General features: G+C 38.7%; 1 protein-coding gene across 8 annotated transcripts; it reads right to left on the reverse strand.

Annotated features, from left to right (window-relative positions):
- Window positions 1-1,493: 1,493 nt before the first annotated feature.
- LOC138188702 (sodium channel protein 60E) lies at window positions 1,494-20,239 on the reverse strand. 8 transcript variants are annotated; one of them, XM_069130705.1, is made up of 23 exons: window positions 19,973-20,230; window positions 19,339-19,934; window positions 16,672-18,557; window positions 15,570-15,778; window positions 15,260-15,480; window positions 14,495-14,675; window positions 14,271-14,348; window positions 14,046-14,187; window positions 13,801-13,935; window positions 13,501-13,730; window positions 12,852-13,411; window positions 12,303-12,395; window positions 10,656-12,069; window positions 10,263-10,578; window positions 7,979-8,095; window positions 7,721-7,879; window positions 6,533-6,829; window positions 6,261-6,415; window positions 5,636-6,176; window positions 5,165-5,484; window positions 4,699-5,058; window positions 3,722-4,102; window positions 1,494-3,606 (listed from the first exon to the last, which is right to left on the reverse strand). In XM_069130705.1, exons 3-23 carry the CDS (start codon window positions 18,094-18,096, stop codon window positions 3,219-3,221), a joined length of 7,722 nt encoding a protein of 2,573 aa, XP_068986806.1. In that variant the 5' UTR covers window positions 18,097-18,557; window positions 19,339-19,934; window positions 19,973-20,230; the 3' UTR covers window positions 1,494-3,218. The 8 variants fall into 8 exon arrangements, with proteins under 8 accessions (XP_068986806.1, XP_068986805.1, XP_068986808.1 ...); XM_069130704.1 differs by having other exon boundaries at window positions 18,976-19,934; XM_069130707.1 differs by having other exon boundaries at window positions 10,656-11,829; window positions 11,956-12,069; window positions 16,672-19,934.
- Between the last annotated feature and the right edge of the window lie 498 nt (window positions 20,240-20,737).

Here is a 20,737-nt window from a genome sequence, read left to right on the forward strand (position 1 = left end):
CATATTAATTTTATATTTATACGTATACATATATATATATACAACATTATATGATACACGTATATATACATATGTATACATTACATATCGCTCATTTGCTGCAACAATAACATAACAGGAAAATCACGATTTTAGCGAAAACGAGTTTGAATGTTTTAAACTGTTATAGTTTCATGATGATGCAACAGCGATAGCTATTAGTATAGATAACAGCGGATAACTGTTGCCCTGACGTGGTGAATTTTTGAAGTTAATTTATAAAACTCCAAAAGAGGTACATACAAGGAACAATTGCTTTTTCTGTATCAATAATTCAAGTTATTCAGGTGATGTCCTTGTTGTAGTAAATGAGCGATATCTATAATACTCATCGTCGAAGATTTAAAAATTTCTTTCATACAAAGTACAGTTCTAAATATAATAGTCTTTAATAGTTAAAAAGTAGAAACTGTTTATACTGTTTATTGTTTATACAATTTTATCCGGAAAAGAAAACAATTCTTTCTAGATTGGTATAAATTCATTGATAAATTCAGTTTCACGAATTTCAATAAAATTATAAAAACAAATTGTATCATTGTTCTAAATATGTAGAAATTTGACCTTATTCGTTTATATTCTCAATTTGTCAATTACTAAACTTATAAGATTTCTCTTCGAAGACAAGTATACATCGTTAGGTTTACATAAACCTTTTTCGTTTTACAATTAGTTGAATGAAATAAACAAAAAAACAAAGATATCTATAATACTGTCTTTTCTTGTACTTGACATACTGTATATAACTATATTTACTGGCTTGCTCTTGATTTGTTGCTTTTTAATTATATAGAAAATGGAAAGAAAAGCAATACATACAGTATGTCCTGTTTAACTAGAAACGCTCAAATATCTGGAAAAATGGAAATGATACAAAATAGTGTATGGTATCGAGGGAGACATTATCTATTTGTGCTTTTATCTATTTTACCTTGCGACGACCTTGGATCATGCATTAAAATTTTTTAACGGCTATTGCTATTTTTTATTAAATATTCTTGTAGCTGACATTCAGAACGTCCTCAAAAGATTACAAACTGGTGTCTTTTGCACCATCTGCCATCGAATTATGAACTTTAAAATTTAATGTGCCCCTGCATTACAGTTACCCGATGTACACCACGGGGATGTATATCATATAAAGATGTTTCTCATAATGCCACCGCTGGTATGGCACTGCTGAAACACAAGTCCGCAGTTTTCTAATATTTTCCAAACAGTCAGTCAGTTCTGAGCCGTCACTTTCAGATTAGGTAATTCCTTCTATTGATCTGTCGAATTTGAAAGTTTATATCTCGATAACGGGTGATGCGAAAGACGTAAGTTTGTAGTGTTTTGTAAACATTTGAATATCAGTTACAAGAATATATAATAAAAAATGGAGGTATCCATTAAAAAATTTGATTATCGTCTTTACAAGACGTTTTTAAGTCATTGCAAGTTCAAACAGATAAAAGCACAGTATGTTCCCTTCGATACCATACAGCCTTTGTATTTTTCCAGATATTCGAGTGTTCTCAGCTAAACAGAACATACTGTATATTATGCCAATGTAGAAATCAATATGAATTTGAAAGTAAAATTTAAATTCATTATGATTTCTCCGTTTTTTCCTTTTTTCTTTCTTTTTTGAGCAATAGATACCGTGCGATATGTAAGTATAATTATATGTGTAATGTAACATATTAATGCATTTTATTTCTAAATAATGCTATGAAGAACGTTAGAGGAGAGAGAGCCATCCTTTCTGGGCATTGTTCGATTTCCATACATGTTAACAGATTCTCGATAAATTTACTATTCTGTTGATTATCGATGATCGATATCAGGTTTCCCGCGTATATATATATACATATATGGCTAATTATAATATTATAAAACAAGATACAAAATTGTACTGTATATTGGAATTGGTACTCCAAACTGGTTAAAATGCACCAAATTTTAATTTCGCTTAATTAGAACATTACTGTTTCTCTTTGTTAGTTATTTGATTCCAACATAAAAGAAAATATCGTTACATTTTCTCCAATATTCTGGAGCAGATAAGATTGATTATAAAGTTAGTACATATATACATATACGGAAAGCTGAATATCGATCATTAGCGTAGTGAATATACGATTCATTACCTGAATGCTATAACGTGTCCAGAAGAGAAAGTCTTTCTTTCTAACAAATATGGAACGAAAACAAAGAAATATTATTAATTGTAAATTAGCGACAAGCATGTAATCTTATTACTTATTAGGAATGTCGCAATTTCCTTGACAATTCTGAATAAGACAAACATCACATACGTTTACGTTCTATAAATGCTATTGTTTATGATGTCTGATATTATACAAAATTAGTAGCGGTACTAGTATTCTACGTTTCCTTAAATGTGTAAAGAAAAACAACTACTTGGCTAAGTGTACAACTTCTTTAAAAATTTCCGTTTGGTTTTCCTCCTTCCATCTTCTCTTTCCCTCTCTTTTTTGTCCTTTTTGTTTCTTTCTTCAAAATAATTATACAAATGAAAAATCTATGCTATTTAAGGCAGTATTATTCTTTTGTCCACGTAATTATTATTCATTCCTCTTTATAAGGAGTAGACCGTATCAATGATTTAACTTGAAGAAGGGATCGGAATTTAAATATATTTCACTAAATTGGTCCAATCACCCTTAATTATGGTAGAAGAAATGCGAGTTTCGTGTAATATCGAGTCAATTAAACTACCTCAACTATATATATTCCAGCTATCACTGTTTCTATTGCATAAGAAAAGATTTAAGCTCGTCGCGATAAATTGATTACTAAAAATAGGCTACTATTATTCATTAGGATCAAAAGTATCGTTAGAATAGCTTTTGTAAAAGAAAAATCGTACTGTGTTTACATGAAGATCTAATTATCGGAATAAATATTTTTATAAAGTTATTACTATTGTAATTGTTAGGAAATAATTTCATTGAGACTTCTCAAATGTACATATTATAATGAAATAGTAAGAACATTTGATGGTAATGATGTTAAGGCAACAGCGTCAAAGAAAGGGGGAGAGGAGAGGGAATCGGATGAGATTCGAATCTCGAGGTAACTGTAACACGATAAGAAGCAAAATTTCGGTGGCTTTCAGCCTAGCCTCTCGTTTAAACTGATTTCGGAAGGATGTCAAGCATAACGATCTAAGATCAACTGGCATTGTCGGGTTGTGTATCTCGATATTCTTCACTCTCTCTGTGAACGAGGACGTGAACGACCGTGGCTGCGGATTGTCGTCTAAGTAGTGCCGGTCTTGTAGGCGGTGCTGAATTCTCTGGACTGGGTTCTGTAACAAGTATGCTTACATCGGTAGATTCGATTGGCAGCGGAACTGGTTCTGGTGCTGGTTGATGTTTCTTCCGGAGGCTACCGCAACGTCTGCTAAACGCTTCTTTGATGTCACGATGTAAGGTATTTAGAGAGAGTGTTGTAGCGCTTGGCGGAAGTGATCTGCGCTTCGTAGGAAGACTGGGAACTTCCTCATCGGGATAACTTTCAACGGCATTCTGCCGGCCGAGAGTCGGACCCCCGATTGATCTGTTGTAAGCAACGACCATAACAGTTATAATAAAAATGAAAATAAACCGTTATAAATTATCGAAATGTTTTTGGTTACCCTAAGTTAATTGCGAGTAAAAGGAGAAACGCAAACCTAATGTGTAGATCAGAGGAAGTAGCAGAAGTAGCAGAGGAGCCGGTAAACGATTGTTGTTCTGTAGTCGGCGAGGGACGGGATACGGTTAGAGCGGGAGGAGGCAGGTCCTCGTGAGTACCGGTGGCGCCGGAGAGCAACAGCAGAGGTAAGTTTGGAAAAAGCCATGCCGAAGCTGTACCGAGCTCGCTGAAATCGCTGGCGTCGCTGGCCCTCGAGGACTTGCGACTACTGGCTCGGCTACCTCTATGCACATGTAGAAATGCCGATACTTTGCCACTCCATCCACCCCCGCCCCTACCCTCATTCCCACCACCAGGACTCGACGTTTGAGTCTGCGAGTCTACTTCTTGAGCCATCCTTTCACGTTCCTTTTTTGCCCTGAACACAATGGAATTTCTATTGCGATCCGCATTACAAGATACCATTAACACGTTCACTGTATTGATAATTCTAATATTATTAATTTTCCTCTATATATATAACCAAAACACCGTTTGTTGATGCGTCATCGTAAAACCTCAAACTCTATTGTATTTTAAAGAACAATCTATACACGTCTAGCTGCATTCTGAATGGGTCGTACACAATGAATGCATAATTGTCGTGCAACAATTACAAGGCAACGAATTAACTGTCAAAGGACTTGATAAAACGTAAGAATTATGCATGTCAGATTGACGCACAGGGCCCTTTGTAACAACCGACATACATATTTGTCGCATGTTTTGTCATTAACAATATTAAATATTTACATTTCATATTAAAAAAAATAAAGGTCAGAAAAGCTCGGATCAATTTTTTTACAAATGACAGAATAACATCATTATTAACATGAAAAATGTGTCAAATTGACATGAGATATGGGACTGGGTTAAATCTTACACCTTAAATTTTAAATCTAAGAGGACACCCTATATATATGCCCCGGAGCACAGTGAACGTGTTGAAGAAGAAATAGAAGATTAGTTACTTACGTTATAAATTCTCTGATGGTACGTTGAATCAGCCTAGCTGCTTTATCTTGACGTTTCCACATTCTCGTCGAAGAAACAATCTCAAGTTCTTTGCGCGTAGGAAATTGTTTCTTAAACTTGATATCCATCTGTTCCTGTAGCTTTCGGAAATCTTCAGACTCCTCTACGTGTCCAAGGACGTGCTTGACAAGTGCGTGCAGAATGTCCAGACAATGAATCTTATTACCCTTTGCGATAGGAAGATTAAAGCTAACCAACGCGACCATATTTGGTTTTGAAATTCCTAACGGTGGATCCAGGCTTGCTATGAAATCGCTTAATTGCGAGAAATTTATGAACTGTGTCGCGTGCGGATCATACCTACGAATCACAGTTACATACGTTAATGCCAAATCCCGAATGAAAGTATAGCCAAAGATATAGTATTGTTATACGCATAAAAAGGCAGTTGAAAAGCAATTCTTACTTGGACCATCGTATGTAAAACATTTCTAAATCATCTTCGACGATACCAATCTCTTCTTCTTGATGGGCCTGATTAAAATTCTCGAGGATAATAGCAATGTACATATTGATAACTATCATATAGCTGATTATGATGAAAGAAGTAAAATATGTTATTGCCAAGAGAGGATATCCGCAATTTCCATTCATTTGTCGACTAGTCGGAGTCGGATCGCAATCCGGTGGTTGTACCATCAAAGACTCTAACACATCATTCCAACCGGCCGATGTCATTAATCGAAACAGTAATTGCATGCTTCTACCAAAAGTTTCGAAATTTACCTACAGAAAATGAGAAAAAAAGAAACGAAAAAGAAAACACAAAGAGAAAAACAAAGAAATATCAATTAGCATGTCGTGTTCAGATAATATGTGATCGGAGGAATAAAGATTCAGAGAAATAGACGATAAGGTTTTAATAACGTTTACTCACCATATCATCGAGCGCGCCTTGCTTTTTAACATGACCAAAGACTGACATGCCGATAATGGCATAAATAAAAGTAATTAGAGCTAACAGGGCACCGATGTTGAACAGCGCCGGAAGACTAACCACCAGAGCGAAGAGCAGTTTACGAATACCTTTGGCTGCCTTTATGAGCCTTAAGATTCGACCGATTCTGAACACTCTCACGACTCGCAGGAGCGTCGGAGACACCGGAAAGTCTACCATAATATCCTCCATTAATATTCCTAATATGGATGCCAGCACGAGGAGGAAATCGAACAAGTTCCATGGCACCGTGAAATAATGATATCGAAGCCCAATTATTTTCACGATTGCCTCTAAACCGAAAACGGTCGTGAAAAATGCGTTGGACACTTCGAGAACGAAGAAGATTGGATGAGGCTGATCGTAATGCTCGATTCCCATTGTCAGCATGTTGAGGAATATCAAAATGAAAATTGCTATTTCAAATCTGGAAACATCGTAGTTGTTTATAAAACGAAATTGGTAAAACGTAGTCGTGCTTCTTGAAAAAAAAAAAAAAAAAAAAGAGACGAGTAGTTAAGAAAAAAGGGAACGTAAATGAACGAGTAAAACTGAAATTCGTTACCTGCGTGAATTCGATAGGTCGTAAAACATTGCGAGGATTTGATTCATCGGACGCTTTATCACTTTTTGTGGCTTTTTACGGCCAAGCTTTTTCATGGCAGTGTAGTAGTGCTTTTGACTTTCGGTCAAAAACATTTCTAGCACCCCACCTTCGTACTGAAAATAGGGATAAAAAGGATAAGAAGGGGAATGGAAAAAATGTTTCAGCGTTCGATGAAATACGTAATAGAGTTATTCTTCGATAATGTCTTTTTGATCGGTTGTGTTTCTTACCTTTTTCTTCAACATATTAAAGTTGTCTATAATTACTCCGATAAAGAGGTTTAGTGTAAAAAAGGAGCCACAAACGATAAATATCACAAAGTAGAAATATGCGTAGATGTTTGCTTCTCTTTGAGGCTGAAGATCTACACCTCTTGCGTCTACTGCATCCTGCATCACCTCCATCCACCCTTCGAATGTGGCTACTTGGAACAGAGCTAGATAAGCTATTCCGACGTGATCAAACGTAATTTTACTATTTTCCCAAGAGTAATTTTTCCTCAGACAGTCGTCTTTCGTGTTTACAATCTAAGAAGTAACGTTCGTCGATTCGAATATTCCTTTCTTGCTTTTCGCAACCTGATATAGCAAAACTCCGTTTATATGAACCTGTCGGGGGACAAGTTGGTTCATATAACCAGCTCGTTCATATATTTTTATGAAATTTTAGAAATAGCAGTCCACCTATTTCTTCCCACCTACCAACATCGTTGTTAATATCATTGTCGGTATTTAAGGTTCTGAACATTTTCGTATGTAAGTGACGATTCGCACCAGCGATCACGGTCAAATCACGTTAAATTAGGTACCGGTCAAAATCGTTTAGACATAATCCAATAAGAGCTTTCACAGTAAGCGGTTCAAGCCAAATGAAAATCTCTTGACTTGTGCCTGATTTGACCTGATCTGGCCGTACAGTGATCGTTAGTCTGAATCAAGTTTAACAGGTCCTCTAGAGTCCAGCTGATCAATATCTATATATTGTCATAGAGTGTCATGTTACAGGCCAGCCACGTCTAGTTCACCTGCTGGAAAACGTTGTATTTAAATATTATGTTACAGATTTAAAGTAAGAAAACGTCTTGTAAATCCGGGACTGCTTATTTGATGAGTGCTGCATGCTCCTAAAGTCTGTCTTTTCCTAAAGTCTAGCCCCAGCATTTTAGTGCACCCGATATATTGTTGATACAATGTTGAGAACCTTAAATATTGACAATAATATTGATCGAGCGAACGCTTCTTTAGACATTCATATAAGTGGATTAATGCTGGACGGTAGTCCAGCCATAATAGGAGCTCAGCTAGAGTTTAGTTAATTAGGCATTACTAAAATTTCGTTCATATAAACAGAGTTCCACTGTACTCTGCTTTTGCCATCGTCAAAGCAGAGAAAGAGGATAGAGAAGAGATTCTACTTACTGATATATCTAATAATTCGCCGTACTCGTCAACGCATTTGAAAAACTTGCCGCCGAAAAATTGTACACCCATAATAGAAAATATCAGCCAGAACACGAGACAGACGAGGAGCACGTTGAATATACTAGGTATCGCATACATCAACGCGTTCACTACGATCTAGCCAGGACAAAAAAGAAACAGCCGATACTCCTAAATTTCAAGCTCCCAGGAGATCTACCAGCAATCTACCAGCATATTCTACAGCAAATTCCTTACCCTCATGCCTTGCCATCTCGATATCGCCCTTAATGGTCTCAGTGCTCTCAAGGTTCTTAGAGATCTTAGCACTTTTAAATTTTCGTTTTCTTCTATCAACAGACTAAATGTTGATACCTGTTCAAGAAAAGTTACATTACAATTGTTGAAAAGACACGTTCGTTTCTTCGAACCTCCAAAAAATAACATGCTGCTTGTACATTTAGCTTGGCATTATATTATCGTAAATTTAATGTAGTAATTAGTGCTTGTTTAACTCAAAAGAAAACGGTTACAAATTCTCATATTTACAAATTTTGTATACAAAATTCAAATTACAAGGAATTGAATAAACGAAAATTGCACAGCTACTTTGTATGAACAGCTAGCGAAACATCGATAATAACGGTGTTTAGAATGTCATGCAAAGCAGTACTGGTGAGTTTCTTTTCAAGCATTTTACAAGTGATTAAGGGCTGCACTATTTCTGTCAAATCCTGTATTCTCTTCGATCCATGGTACATATATCTATAAATGTACAAAAAGTTAGAACACGTTCTTGTGTCGCATTAAGTAAGAAGACTTGTATAAAAGCTACATGAAATTATCTTTAATTAATTTCTATTGAGCCTTGCATATTCGTAGACTTAGGGTATATCGTGTTTCACTAGAAACGCTCAAATATTTGAAAAGATACGAATGATATGGAAAAATGTTTCAAATAAAATTGCGATGACTCAAAAACGTTTTGTAAAGATTAAAATTAAAATTTTTTAATACCTCCATTTTTTATTACATATTCTTGTAACTGATATTCAGATGTTTGCAAAACACTACAAACTTACGTCTTTCGCATCAGCCGTTATCGAGATGTAAACTTTCAAATTCGACAGATCAATTAGAAGGAATTACCTAATCTGAAAGTGACGGCTCAGAACTGACTGACTGTTTGGAAAATATTAGAAAACTGCGGACTTGTGTTTCAGCAGTGCCATACCAGCGGTGGCATTATGAGAAACATCTTTATATGATATACATCCCCGTGGTGTACATCGGGTAACTGTAATGCAGGGGCACATTAAATTTTAAAGTTCATAATTCGATGGCAGATGGTGCAAAAGACACCAGTTTGTAATCTTTTGAGGACGTTCTGAATGTCAGCTACAAGAATATTTAATAAAAAATAGCAATAGCCGTTTAAAAATGTTAATATCATCTTTACAGGACGTTTCAGGATCGTCCTAAAATCAAACAGATAAAAGCACAAATAGATAATGTCTCCTCGATACTATACAACTTTTGTCTCGAACATCTTTTCGTATCATTCATATTTTTCCAGATATTTGATGGAAACTATAATATATTTATTTTCTATATATGTATTTAAATAGAAAGTGCAGATTGTAGTTATTTTTTGATAAATACGCATATTTAGATATTTAGCATACATTCCTTGAAATTCAAAGATAAAATCTAGAAAGATACAATTGATAAAGTGGCTGAATGATATCTTATTCTAACCGGGATACCCTGACCTGAACTTTAACCCTTCTACATCTAGTGCAGTAGAAACAATAATAGCACGAAGTAATGATACGTACGGATATGGACCAATGAATAAGCAAAGCTAAGGCAGAAATCAATTAGCGATAATTATGTGTAGTTTCTAAAATTTTCCTTTATCTTATACTATACGGATAAAAATACTGGAATTCGTCATTTATTCTTATAAGGTTAAGGAAATATCCCGTGGAAAGAATGTAACGAGCAACTGGAGGAAATAGTGTGATCAGTCTATCAATATGACGAAATTAGGTGCACAAATTTTTATAACTAATTGTAAAATATAAACTTACAATTGCTATGTTAAAATTAACGTTATGACCGCCACAAATATGGAAAGTGGCAGATAATATAGGAAGAAGAGGCAAATAAATTAGGTAACATTAGGGAAATTATGATGAACCAAAATAAGACGTAAAGCGTCAGAAATATAGTTCAACCATAACTGGATGCAATAGGAGCAACATATTAATTTTGCACGTACCTGAATCCGCAAGGCGACATATATAAAAGATTGAGAAAGAAATGCATAAAAAAGAAGGAAACAGTGAGAAAAAGTAGCGAAATCGCAACAGGATAGTTACGATCAGCGGGAATGAAAAATCCATGCAGCAACGATGGACGTTAAAATTTACACAGCATGCGCTCGCGCGCACGTATGTGCTGCCGCTTACACATACACGTAAACACATATATACGATATGAAATCGATGCTGCTGTTGAATGTATAGGCTCTACTTACAAAGACAATTATAAAATCCAAGATTGTCCAAAAACTGGTGAAATATTTGCAGAAACCCAGAGCTAACCACTTGAGTAACATCTCAATGCTGAAAAGCGCGCAGAAGCCAAGATTGGTCCAATAGAGGATTTTCTTCAAGAAAGGATTATCATCTAGATAAATATCTTCGAAACAAAGAGTTATGGAGGATGCAAAAATGAAAACTAGTATCATCCATTCGAAGGCAGGCGTGTCAACGACTGAAAGAATCACTGTTCGCATTCTGATCCATTTTTTGCCGATAGCTGTTGCAATACACCGGTCGATGCAGGTACACCTGCACATACAACGTATTGCTATCATATTGATTCGCTGGCAGGAGAGAAATTCGAAGTGCAGTAGTAGGTTCCTTACTTCTGATAACACTGTCGTGGAAAGCAATCCTGCGGTTCTTTGCGTCGGTTGCTTCTTCCAAATCCAGGAAAAGAACCGATGCCATCGATGTATTTTCCTTTACTATCTCTCCTACCGCCAACCGTCAGTTCATCGACGTAGCTGACAAGCGCGTGCCAAGGTCGTTTTGGTACCCGATCCTCGGGTCTAGGGAATGGATCTATCTGAGGTAGCATCGCGACTCTTTCTTCAACTGGTGCTTTGTTCGAAGACGAAGAGTCTCTCATGACATCGACTTCTTGACATTCCTCCTCTTTGCCTTCGTTTGCCTCAATCTCTTTTTCCTTACTCGAATAATTGTTTTCGTCGTCAGGCGAGGCGTCCTTCTCTTCTTCCTTCTCCCTTTGTCCGTATCTTTGTTCTTCCGTTTGAGACTGAGAGTACATTGGATCGTAAGAAAAAACGGGCTGGTTTAAACTTTCTTGATAAGATCTATTGTAAACGTTATCTTTTGGAAGGCTGAGTACAGTCTCTTGAATAGCGTATTTAGTCTCGTTGTCAGACCGATCTATTACGCGTCGCACGATCTTTTCGAAACGAGCATCCTTCCCTTTCCCTTTAGCGACAGCTTGAGACAAGCGCGAACATTTATTCTTCCGTATAATCGAACGGATACGATCGAACGATCTTGCGAGTTTCGAGTCATCGCCGACTTCCTCCTTCTTCTGTTTCAATTCCTCCGAATTAAAGCTGTTGAGCAGCAAAGCAAGAAAAAGATTCAACACCATGAAATTACCCATTACGAGAGCTGGCAAAAATATGGCGAAGCAAGCCTCGGGCCCGTCTTCTTCTTCTGCTCGCATGCAGTCCCACAGGGGCTCGATCCATTCTCCGCATAATATACGAAATATCATCATGAACGAGTGAAAGAAATCGTTAAAGTTCCACCGTGGTACCGGATCTGGGTAAAATTTGTCCAAAGTGTAGTCTTTACTGAATAATTGCATGCCGATCACGGCAAATATATAAATCACGATCACCAAAACTAAGGTGAGATTTCCAAGGGCGCCGATCGTTGAAATAATAATACTGAGAAGAACCTTCATCGTCGTCCAGGATTGTGCCAGTTTTAACACACGCAGAAGCCTCAGTCCGCGTATCACGGACAGGCCGTCTACCAGCTCGAAGGTAAGATCTATCAGAGATGCTGACACTATTATCAAATCGAAATTGTTCCATCCGTTGGCGAAGAAATCTTTACTCAGCGCCAACAGTTTCAGCAAACATTCGAAGGTGAAGATACTGGTAAACACTTTATTACCGATGTTGAGCGCCTGTCGGATCGACTCGCTCATTCCGTGGTGTTCCATTGCCAGAAAACCAGTGTTCAGCACGATGCACAATGTGATTGTCAACTCGAATAGTGGATCTCTCACTACCTAGATACGAGCCACTGGTCAATCGAGAGTCAAGCGTTTTCATTTTTCTCGTTTGCTATCCTTAGCCTTATTTATCGTATTTTACTAATAACTGGTTCGTTATTCGTTATCATTCACCATGACTAACATATCCGCAACGAATATCGAACTCGTTATATTAGATAGAAATACTTGCTTTCATATCCAAAGACGCTCCTCGCTCGACTCTACTTTTACCTTTTTGGCATACCTACCTTGTACAAGCAATTCTGAAATCGTAGCCAACCCTCGTAATCTATACAGCATTGGATGCACTTTTCGCAATTTCTATCGGGAAGATCATCTGAAACCCAGCGATAAACGAATCGTTGTAACTGTTGTATGGAATCTTGGGTAATTGTAAGTAATCAACTCCAATTCTTTTAAATTACGGATATGTTCCGGTTAGGATTATGAGTAATGTGCATTTTGTCCGAGTTGTGAGACGATCGTGGTTCGAAAGTTATGACAAAAGAAAAACGATATTTGTTGCATTACATCTACTACGATATAAGTGATTAATAAATTGTAATAAATTACGGTTAGACTTCATAGGATTTCTCTAAAAAAATTTAATCTAACGTAATTTTTGAATCACGATCGTCCAACGCCTCGGACAAAGTACATGTTACTAAGGATCTTCCCCTCTACAACATATCTCAAGGTTAAAGTTATTGGAGTTGAGGCCACCTTTTCTGCATCATTACCGAATCTTGTCTTTAAATATGTACAAACGATGAAGAAAATTCGTTGCCCTTACCTAAAATAACAATGTGCGATAGATACTCTGGCGGCAAGGTGTACATCTGTTTCTTCGTTTTCACGCCGTTGCATTTAAACACTCGAATTTCTCTAGTAGTTCCGCTGGCAAGAGAAACTGGAACGTTCGTAGGCGCACGAAGATAGCCGCCGGAATGAGTTGCCTGTGATTTTTCTCTTTCATTGTCCACTTCTGTCTCGTTATTCGTTTCATTCTTCGTTTCACCCGCATTAGTTTCGACATTGCCTTCAGCGTTATTATTCGTAGGTATCCTCTCTTGCCAGTGGGCCCTAGATTCTTTGTTGTCACGCCTGTCGTGTTCTTCTACGGATGTGACATCGTCGCCATCGTGGTCGTCGACAACGCCTGAGTCGTCTAACGACGAGTGTTGATTACTGTTGTTACTTGCTTGTCGAGAATGAAGCATTCCACGATTTGGCGCCAATCTATGAATCCCGTTATTATTCTCTACAGTTCGTGGGCTAATATTTTGTAGAAGTAAGTGAGACGGTCGAACGTTCGAATGTCTTGGACTTGGACTCGGGCTTGGCGTCACCGACCTAATCGGACAGAAAGTTACAATAAAAATCGTTGAAACGATTTTTCCTATTTGTCGATCAATTCGACTTTATCATGACGAATGGTATACCTGCTTGGCACAGAGCCACCTTTATCTTGACCAGATGAACCAGAACCGGCAGTGCTTCTCCCACGTCTTCTTCTTCGTGTTTTTTTGCGCGTGTAACTACTTAGGAGAACTCCTTTCCTCGCGTCTAATTTCTTTTGTTTTTCTTTGGCAAGCGTCTTCACATTGATTTTTGTCGGGTCGAAACTAAACGTCGAGTCCTCGCGATGGTCGGTTAAGTCCTTTCTTCGTTCCTGTCGTACCAGTTGCAAGATAAGGTCAAAGGCAGACAACTCAAGGTAAACAATTACAACGATTATATACCTCGTTCGTAATTTCGGCTTCCTCCTCATAGCTCAGCGCAACGACAGCGAGCATCAAATTGATCAAATAAAACGAGCCGAAAAACACGACCACCGTGAAGAACGAGACGCTGATAGGTCCGCACGCCGACAATACCTAAAAACCAATATAGCAATTCTTTTAATACCTCGCAAACTAACTTGCTATTTAAATAGTGATTCCTTGGCGAAACAATTATCCGTGCGGAGAAGAAATTGACCAACTACCTTATTATAGACGTCTTCCCAATAATCCAGAGTGATCAGTTGAAACGTGGTGAGCATCGACCACAGAAAGTTGTCGAAATTTGTATATCCATGGTTTGGATTTGGGCCAACACAAAGACAGATGTAACTTTCGTTGCAGTGCCTAAAACGTAGGGTTCCTCTCGAGTTAAAATTGGCATATCATTTAAAACAGTCGCGCGTAATAAAGAACCAAGTTTGGCTAACCTGGCGCCGGTTGCGTTACCGCAAATTATTGGTTCTTCGTCTTCATCGAATGCCCAGTTGGACGAGTTCCAAGTCCACCTGCGGACGGTACAAGGTATCGGTTAATGCCTCTTGAGAGTCAACGAGCCATTGTCTCTCAAGTTAATACATATGTATCCGTATAAATACTTTGCAAGCAACATGTAAGAATCTAAGTAGAACATATTACGGCGAACAATACGTACTCTCTCCAATCGACTTGAGTATTATTGAATTCCACTGTTTTTACGCATTTATTCCGAAGTTCACCCATGTAAACTTGTAGAGCAAAAAGTGCAAAAACCATCAGGCAGAAGATCGTGAGCGTCATTACTTCGGCAAGTTGCTTAAAACTATGTAACAATGCATTGATGATGGTTTTTAAGCCTGCAAAAATATTCGATAAACGATTATCCTTATTTTCGTCCCATTATTTTCTTATGAAAGCAATTTTTCTTTATAACTTTTTCCGATAGACAATTCTAACAAATTTGTTGATCATTCATTGATTTACGAATTGTATCAATTCTGTCTGTTTCACGTCAATCAATCAGAACGATAATGATATTGTTTATGTTTTACTGTAACGCCAATATTTCTCAATCTTTTTCGAGTCACGAGTCCACTTTGTAATAGCCGAATAACCAGCATATCCCTGCCCTATCGCATTTATATCACGTTACTATCACTTCCTTTCATTTATTGCACTATCTATATGTATCATGTATATCATAGCAGACGATATAGCTAAATTGGAACGAACGAATGTCGGAAATTTCTGATGTGATTTTGTGTTGATAAGGTAAAGTAATTTCAACTAAGGAAACACGGCAATCCCCAGAAACCAATTTGCAATTTCGTCGCTTCCAAGGTCTAAGAAGCCGGTTTTTACACGATATTTTCTTCTAATCTTGAAGAGAGAAAAGAAAGGGAGATGTCTGTAGAAAGTCGGCTTTCTTAAAGATTTTTACCAGGCATAATGGAAACAGTTTTGAGGGCTCTCAATACTCGGAATGTTCTCAACCCAGCCAAATTTCCTACTTCCATTCCAATAGTCGCATAACCACTGGTGATCACCACGAAATCCAACCAGTTCCACGGATTTCGCAGGTAAGTGTATTTATTGAGCGCAAATCCCTTGGCTATCGATTTGATCACCATTTCGGCCGTGTATATAGCTAAGAATATATATCTGGAAAACAAAAGAGAAGAAGCGACGTATTATATTCCTAGAGGTTTGATTAATCCGAGAAGTTGCGCGCGGCCCGTGAAAATGCTTACTCGGCTTCCTCGATAGTTTCCGTCATGGCGAGGAAGGCACAATTTAATATTATCGTAGCCATGACTATATAATCGAAGTACTGATTCGTGCTTAGGTAAATACAATACCGCCTTATAGGATTCCACGGGGAAAATATGAACCAGCTGTTTGTCGCCGTGAATCGGTGAATATAATTTTTACGAAATCTCTTCGATACCACGCAGAATGTCTGAAACACACGATACGAGTGATACATGAATCAAATGTTCCGCCATCAATATGCCAGAAGAAATATTCTTTTTAAGAATTAAAAGGAAATAGCGATATCCTTGCTATTTTCGATAAATAAACGCATATGACGTGCTCCGAGACTGACATTAGTAAGATCGAGTGAAACTGTTAACGACTAAAAATCAAACGACTAGTTTCGAGGTGATTAGTTTTACTTTTTACGAGCAATTATTTTTTTGCAACCTTACAATTATATCATAAATTTAAATCATGTTAATCTTATAATTATTCCTTCTCTACTTTAAAATACAGGGGGTGTCCGGTAATATCGGGGAATCACTTTGGCAGTGGATCCTGCGCATGAAAGATGAAAAGGGTTTGTCTAAACATACGCTCTGTACGACCTTGTCTCCGAGTTATAGCGAGGTTTTTCTTTGACAAACTGTATCTGCATACCTTCGCGAGATGCAATCAAAATGGCCTGCTTAAATGCGAAGATTGGAGACGTTTTATCATCGAGTGGAAATTTTCACAGGCGTAGAATACAAAGTTCAACGTCGTATATCGAGTTCCGTTTGTAAATAGGTACGCGAGATTAGTTCGACCGTCTTCATCTTCTGATAGAATTAGTCCAGTTGTAAAAAAAAAAAAAAAATGCCAAGTTTATAACTCAACTCGCTATAGCTGCTTATAGAACAGTGCGCATGTTCGCATGAACTTTTTCTATTACTTCCATGTGCAGAGTTGATGGTGGTGAAGGGGTTCCCCGATGTTGCGGCACAGCCTGCATATTAATCGAATTGAATGTATGACGTTTAACTAATTATATCACAAGTTAACTAACGGTTAACCGACAAAATAATTTAAAAAAGCAGGAGTCTGAAGACGTACCTCGTCGTAGATAAAGTTGTCAATCTCCTCGAGAGGCCTACCGTAAAGCTCAGTTGGGAAAGGTTCGAATTTGTTTGGAAGCACCGCACCATCTTCGACCGACATTCGTCGTTTCGGCTGAAAGCCATAATCTCTGACGAGCTGTACGGTCTTGTTTTCCAACCTGTCGAGACTTTCCTTCGTGAAGAGTTTCACCGTTTGCTTATTGTTCCCGGTGGGAGTTTTAATGGACGACTTACTAGCGGCTTGGCCATTCTCAACTCCGTTCCTTCCATCTAGAATTTCACCGGCGGTCGTTGTTCTGGGAATGCCGAGGGGATCCACTTGGATCTCCGCACTTCCAGAATCACCGGTCCCAGAATCGGCCGAAACACCTGCTGCTGCGGCCAAGGGAGGTCGCAGCCTCGCGACATCTCTAGATCTCGAGATATCGTCGTCCGTAGACCTTTCTAAATTCGATCTGGTTCGCCTCGATCTGCCGATCTCTTCCGCCAAAGCTTCCTCCGGCTCCGACTCGAATCGGCTATCACGTTTTAAACGTTCGTCACGTGCAGCAGTGAATTCAAGCCCGGCGTCCGAAACGGACGACCTCGAACGTCTGTGATGTGTCTCTTCCGCGTACGATGTCAGTGGATAATTTGGAAAAATCGGCGAAGGTGTTTCACTGGTCTCGTACTCTTGGCCGGTGTACTCCGGCGGACTGAGGCCCGTATACGGTGGCGGTGATGATTTCTCCACTTCCGGAGGCGAGATTGCATCGCATTCGCTGGTCTCACTCGCGGGAGAGATAAGTATCGAGGCAGAAGTTGTAACGAACGTGGAACTGTCATCTGGCCCTCTTCTCCCAGCGAGATCATCGGTTGAAACAGGTATCTTGGAATCACCAACGTCCGACTCCATCCACGTCGTCTGTTCGGAACGCGGAAACTCAAGGAGAGACACACGAAGGGTACTGCACGCGGATCGAGCAATGCATTCTCCCTGTTGCTCGTCCTCCCTCTCGCGAATCCTTTCGACAGGTGGCGATCCATAATGATCCCTTCGTCTGGTGGCGGATTCATCGAATCTGGATCTAGGTTCGTAACCAACAGCGTCCGTCTCTCCTCTTCTTAATGGCTGGGGTGTTCTCGAAATCCCGATTCTTGACCGATCCAAAAGCTCGAATTCCTCGGCTATGCTCGTAGGGAGATTTAAACTTCTCTGGCTTCCAATCTCTCGTGGCGATCTTTCGAGAGTATCTCGTGTGAGACCATGAGATCGTGTAGTCTCTCCTGACGAGAATCGAACGAGCTCTTCTCTGAAGAGATTCGTCGCGTAAAGGCCCGCCACTCGGGGTCGATTAGCGAAGCCATTGTCCTCAGAGCTGTTGCTCGGAGGGTTGGCAGAACCTTTGTATCCCTCACGGCCACCTTGCGAAGGTATCATTGGAATCTTTGGTTCCTCGGCTCACCGAAATGTTTCACTTTCATCGTTGCGGTTCCTACGTACAGCTTATCGCGTTTCCGTTCTATTCTTTTTCACCTTCGCGACTCGACAGCTCGTGCACGTTCATCCATAAGAATCTCTTCCCTTGATAATAAACAAAAGCGTAGAAAACGCATAATACTGTTTGACCGCCGACTGGGCCTGCTTCTCGATATCGTCGTAGCACCACCGTATTACGGCAGGCTGGAAGGCAGCAGTTTCCTCTCCGCTAGTTTGATCGCCGGCCGTGTCTGGTATTCGATCACGATGCGTTCGTTTCGCACTTGTGGATATGCTCTTGTGTGTTTGTGCTTCTTTTGAAATTTCAAAGGATGTAGCTGCTATTGACTGAGCGCGAACTCGTATGTGTGTCGCGGTACAGTATATAGATTCTTCTTTTTTCGTCGATGACGATCGTGCCACTGCGGCGCGTTTCACCACCAAGCGGTAAAAAAGTCAAGAAGGAGAACGAAAGCAAGAAAAACAGAAATAATGAAAAGAAAGGGAGGAAGGATGAAGAGTCGGTCAGATGGTTGGAAACCGGGAGACGAGGGACAGCAAGGGAAAACAAGGAAGGAGGAGGGAAGTATTAGAGTATACTCGAAAGAGACGTTGCGTGATTTTTCCTTGATATCTTGATGATCGATGTACCCCTAATCCGGCCTGGCCTGCGACGTCGTCACCTGGATATCGTTCACACACGATCCCGTCGTTGATCGCATCGCGAATAGAAAACAATGCCGAATAACAAGATAGGACAACAACAAGGAATGACGTAAAAACCAGTCTGTTGATTACTGGTCACTCCAGTAACGTATGACACTCGCGAATCATATTTACCATTTGCTTTATCCAAGGAGATTCAAAGCTTGAGCTCTGAATAGCGTTCCAAATTGGGTTTAAATGAGATGATAACGACGTGTCGACCAATTGGATAAGGAGGAAGAAAGAATCAGGCACATAAATTTGCGAGTAACGAGCCGAGGGGAACGCGATATTATGTATTAAAATCGAAACGATGGGATGGAATGGGATTAGGATAGAAATTAACGCGTATTTAAATATAACGAGAGAAACGAACGTAAAGAGAAAGGAGGCAGCGAAGAAAACGAAGGATTTAGTAAGAGAAAGAGAACTGGAGGGAAAGAAAGGCGAAGATAGAAATAGAGATGAAGGAAAATAAGAAAGGAAACCGTGGTGTACCCTCGTCATATAGTTCGGTAAATTGTGACTTGAACAAGGGTGCAAAATCACGAACGTCTCCGACGAGAACTGTGACGATACTATGGGACGAAGTCGATTCGTTTCGCGCGCGCGCGTATTGAACGACCGAGGAAAACGGCTTTGAGGTCTCTCTTTCCCTGTATAAGCGAATCTATCTAAACCTAACACATCGAAATACATGCATGCACACGCGCATCGGGGGTTATCGCTACCGCGAAACTAGCGAACCACCAGCCTGCACGAATGCTCTTCGCTATCCCCCACTCTAGCTACAACTGACCCCTGCAGGTGATACTGTGGTCAACAAACATTATGATTCCTTTTTCTCTCAACCAATATTATCTTCTTCTTCTTCTTCTTTTTCTTCTCCCGAAAATCAAACACAAACGACTTTAACGATAAAACATGGCGATGATTGTTTAGTGTTTCGCAGAAAAAGCCTCGTTCTTTTGTGCATATGTACCGTGCTGTATATAAAATCCTGAAATTCGCTTTGGGGAGAGAGTTAAGAACATCATTACCTCTTTTCCTACTTTATTTCTTTGTCTCGAATCCTATGAAATACCATATCTTTCCTGTACTTTCAGTACTTATCAGTACTTTATATCAGTACTTTCCCATTCCAACGTTTCCTTGCTATTCCGAAAATTGTTCTCGCGAATCTTCCATTCCTCTCTGACACATGCGGTATTCATCTACGATTTTCTCTTTGATCGACTTTAAATTTCGAATAAAACGTCCTAGTTCCTCAGGCTATATAGCTATAACTACAAACTATCTTTCAAATACTTATTGATTTGTCCTCTAGCGTTCCTTTTGCTAGATGAAGTATTTGATTGGTATCAATTTTCATTAAGTACAATACAATATTTAATTCTTAAAAGTATATGTTTGTCAAGAAATGTCTAAAAATCGTTAATTGATACTTCGTATTCGTGAATGAATAATTGTGTCTTTGCTATTTCGTTTATTGATAATTATATTCTTTCTCGTCCTTTGGACATCTATTTATATCTCCCCTATAAAGATCAACTATCGAGAGAAGAACAGGAAATTAACTGAAATAAAAATAACGATTTATTGTTAATATTTGTTTATGAGATTTTGCTGTAAATAATATTTAAATAATACTTATTTTTACATTTATATTTTAACATTCATATATATTAAGACTCATATATATTACGTTTATGTAACCTCAATATTCATAAAGTTCATTCGTCTATATATATTGCGTACATGTCGTACTATATTTGCATATATACATATGTATATTGAAAATCGACATGATCATAAATTTAATTTTTTCATGTGTAAGAAAAGATTTCGTATTCCTCAAAGTTTCATAATCTGTCCTTTAAATCAGCAAGAATATGTT

Source organism: Bombus flavifrons, chromosome 17 (assembly GCF_040668555.2).
Source record: "Bombus flavifrons isolate JBK064 chromosome 17, iyBomFlav1_principal, whole genome shotgun sequence".
In the NCBI taxonomy this organism is placed as follows: domain Eukaryota; kingdom Metazoa; phylum Arthropoda; class Insecta; order Hymenoptera; family Apidae; genus Bombus; species Bombus flavifrons.

Coding starts and splice junctions, on each gene's coding strand:
- LOC138188702 (XM_069130705.1), bottom strand. CDS start 18,096: ATGATACCTTCGCAAGGTGGCCGTGAGGGATACAAAGGTTCTGCCAAC. Junction 15,779..16,671: donor ACAACTTTATCTACGACGAG/GTACGTCTTCAG, acceptor CGTGTGTTTCAG/ACATTCTGCGTGGTATCGAA. Junction 15,481..15,569: donor GAAACTATCGAGGAAGCCGA/GTAAGCATTTTC, acceptor TTTGTTTTCCAG/ATATATATTCTTAGCTATAT.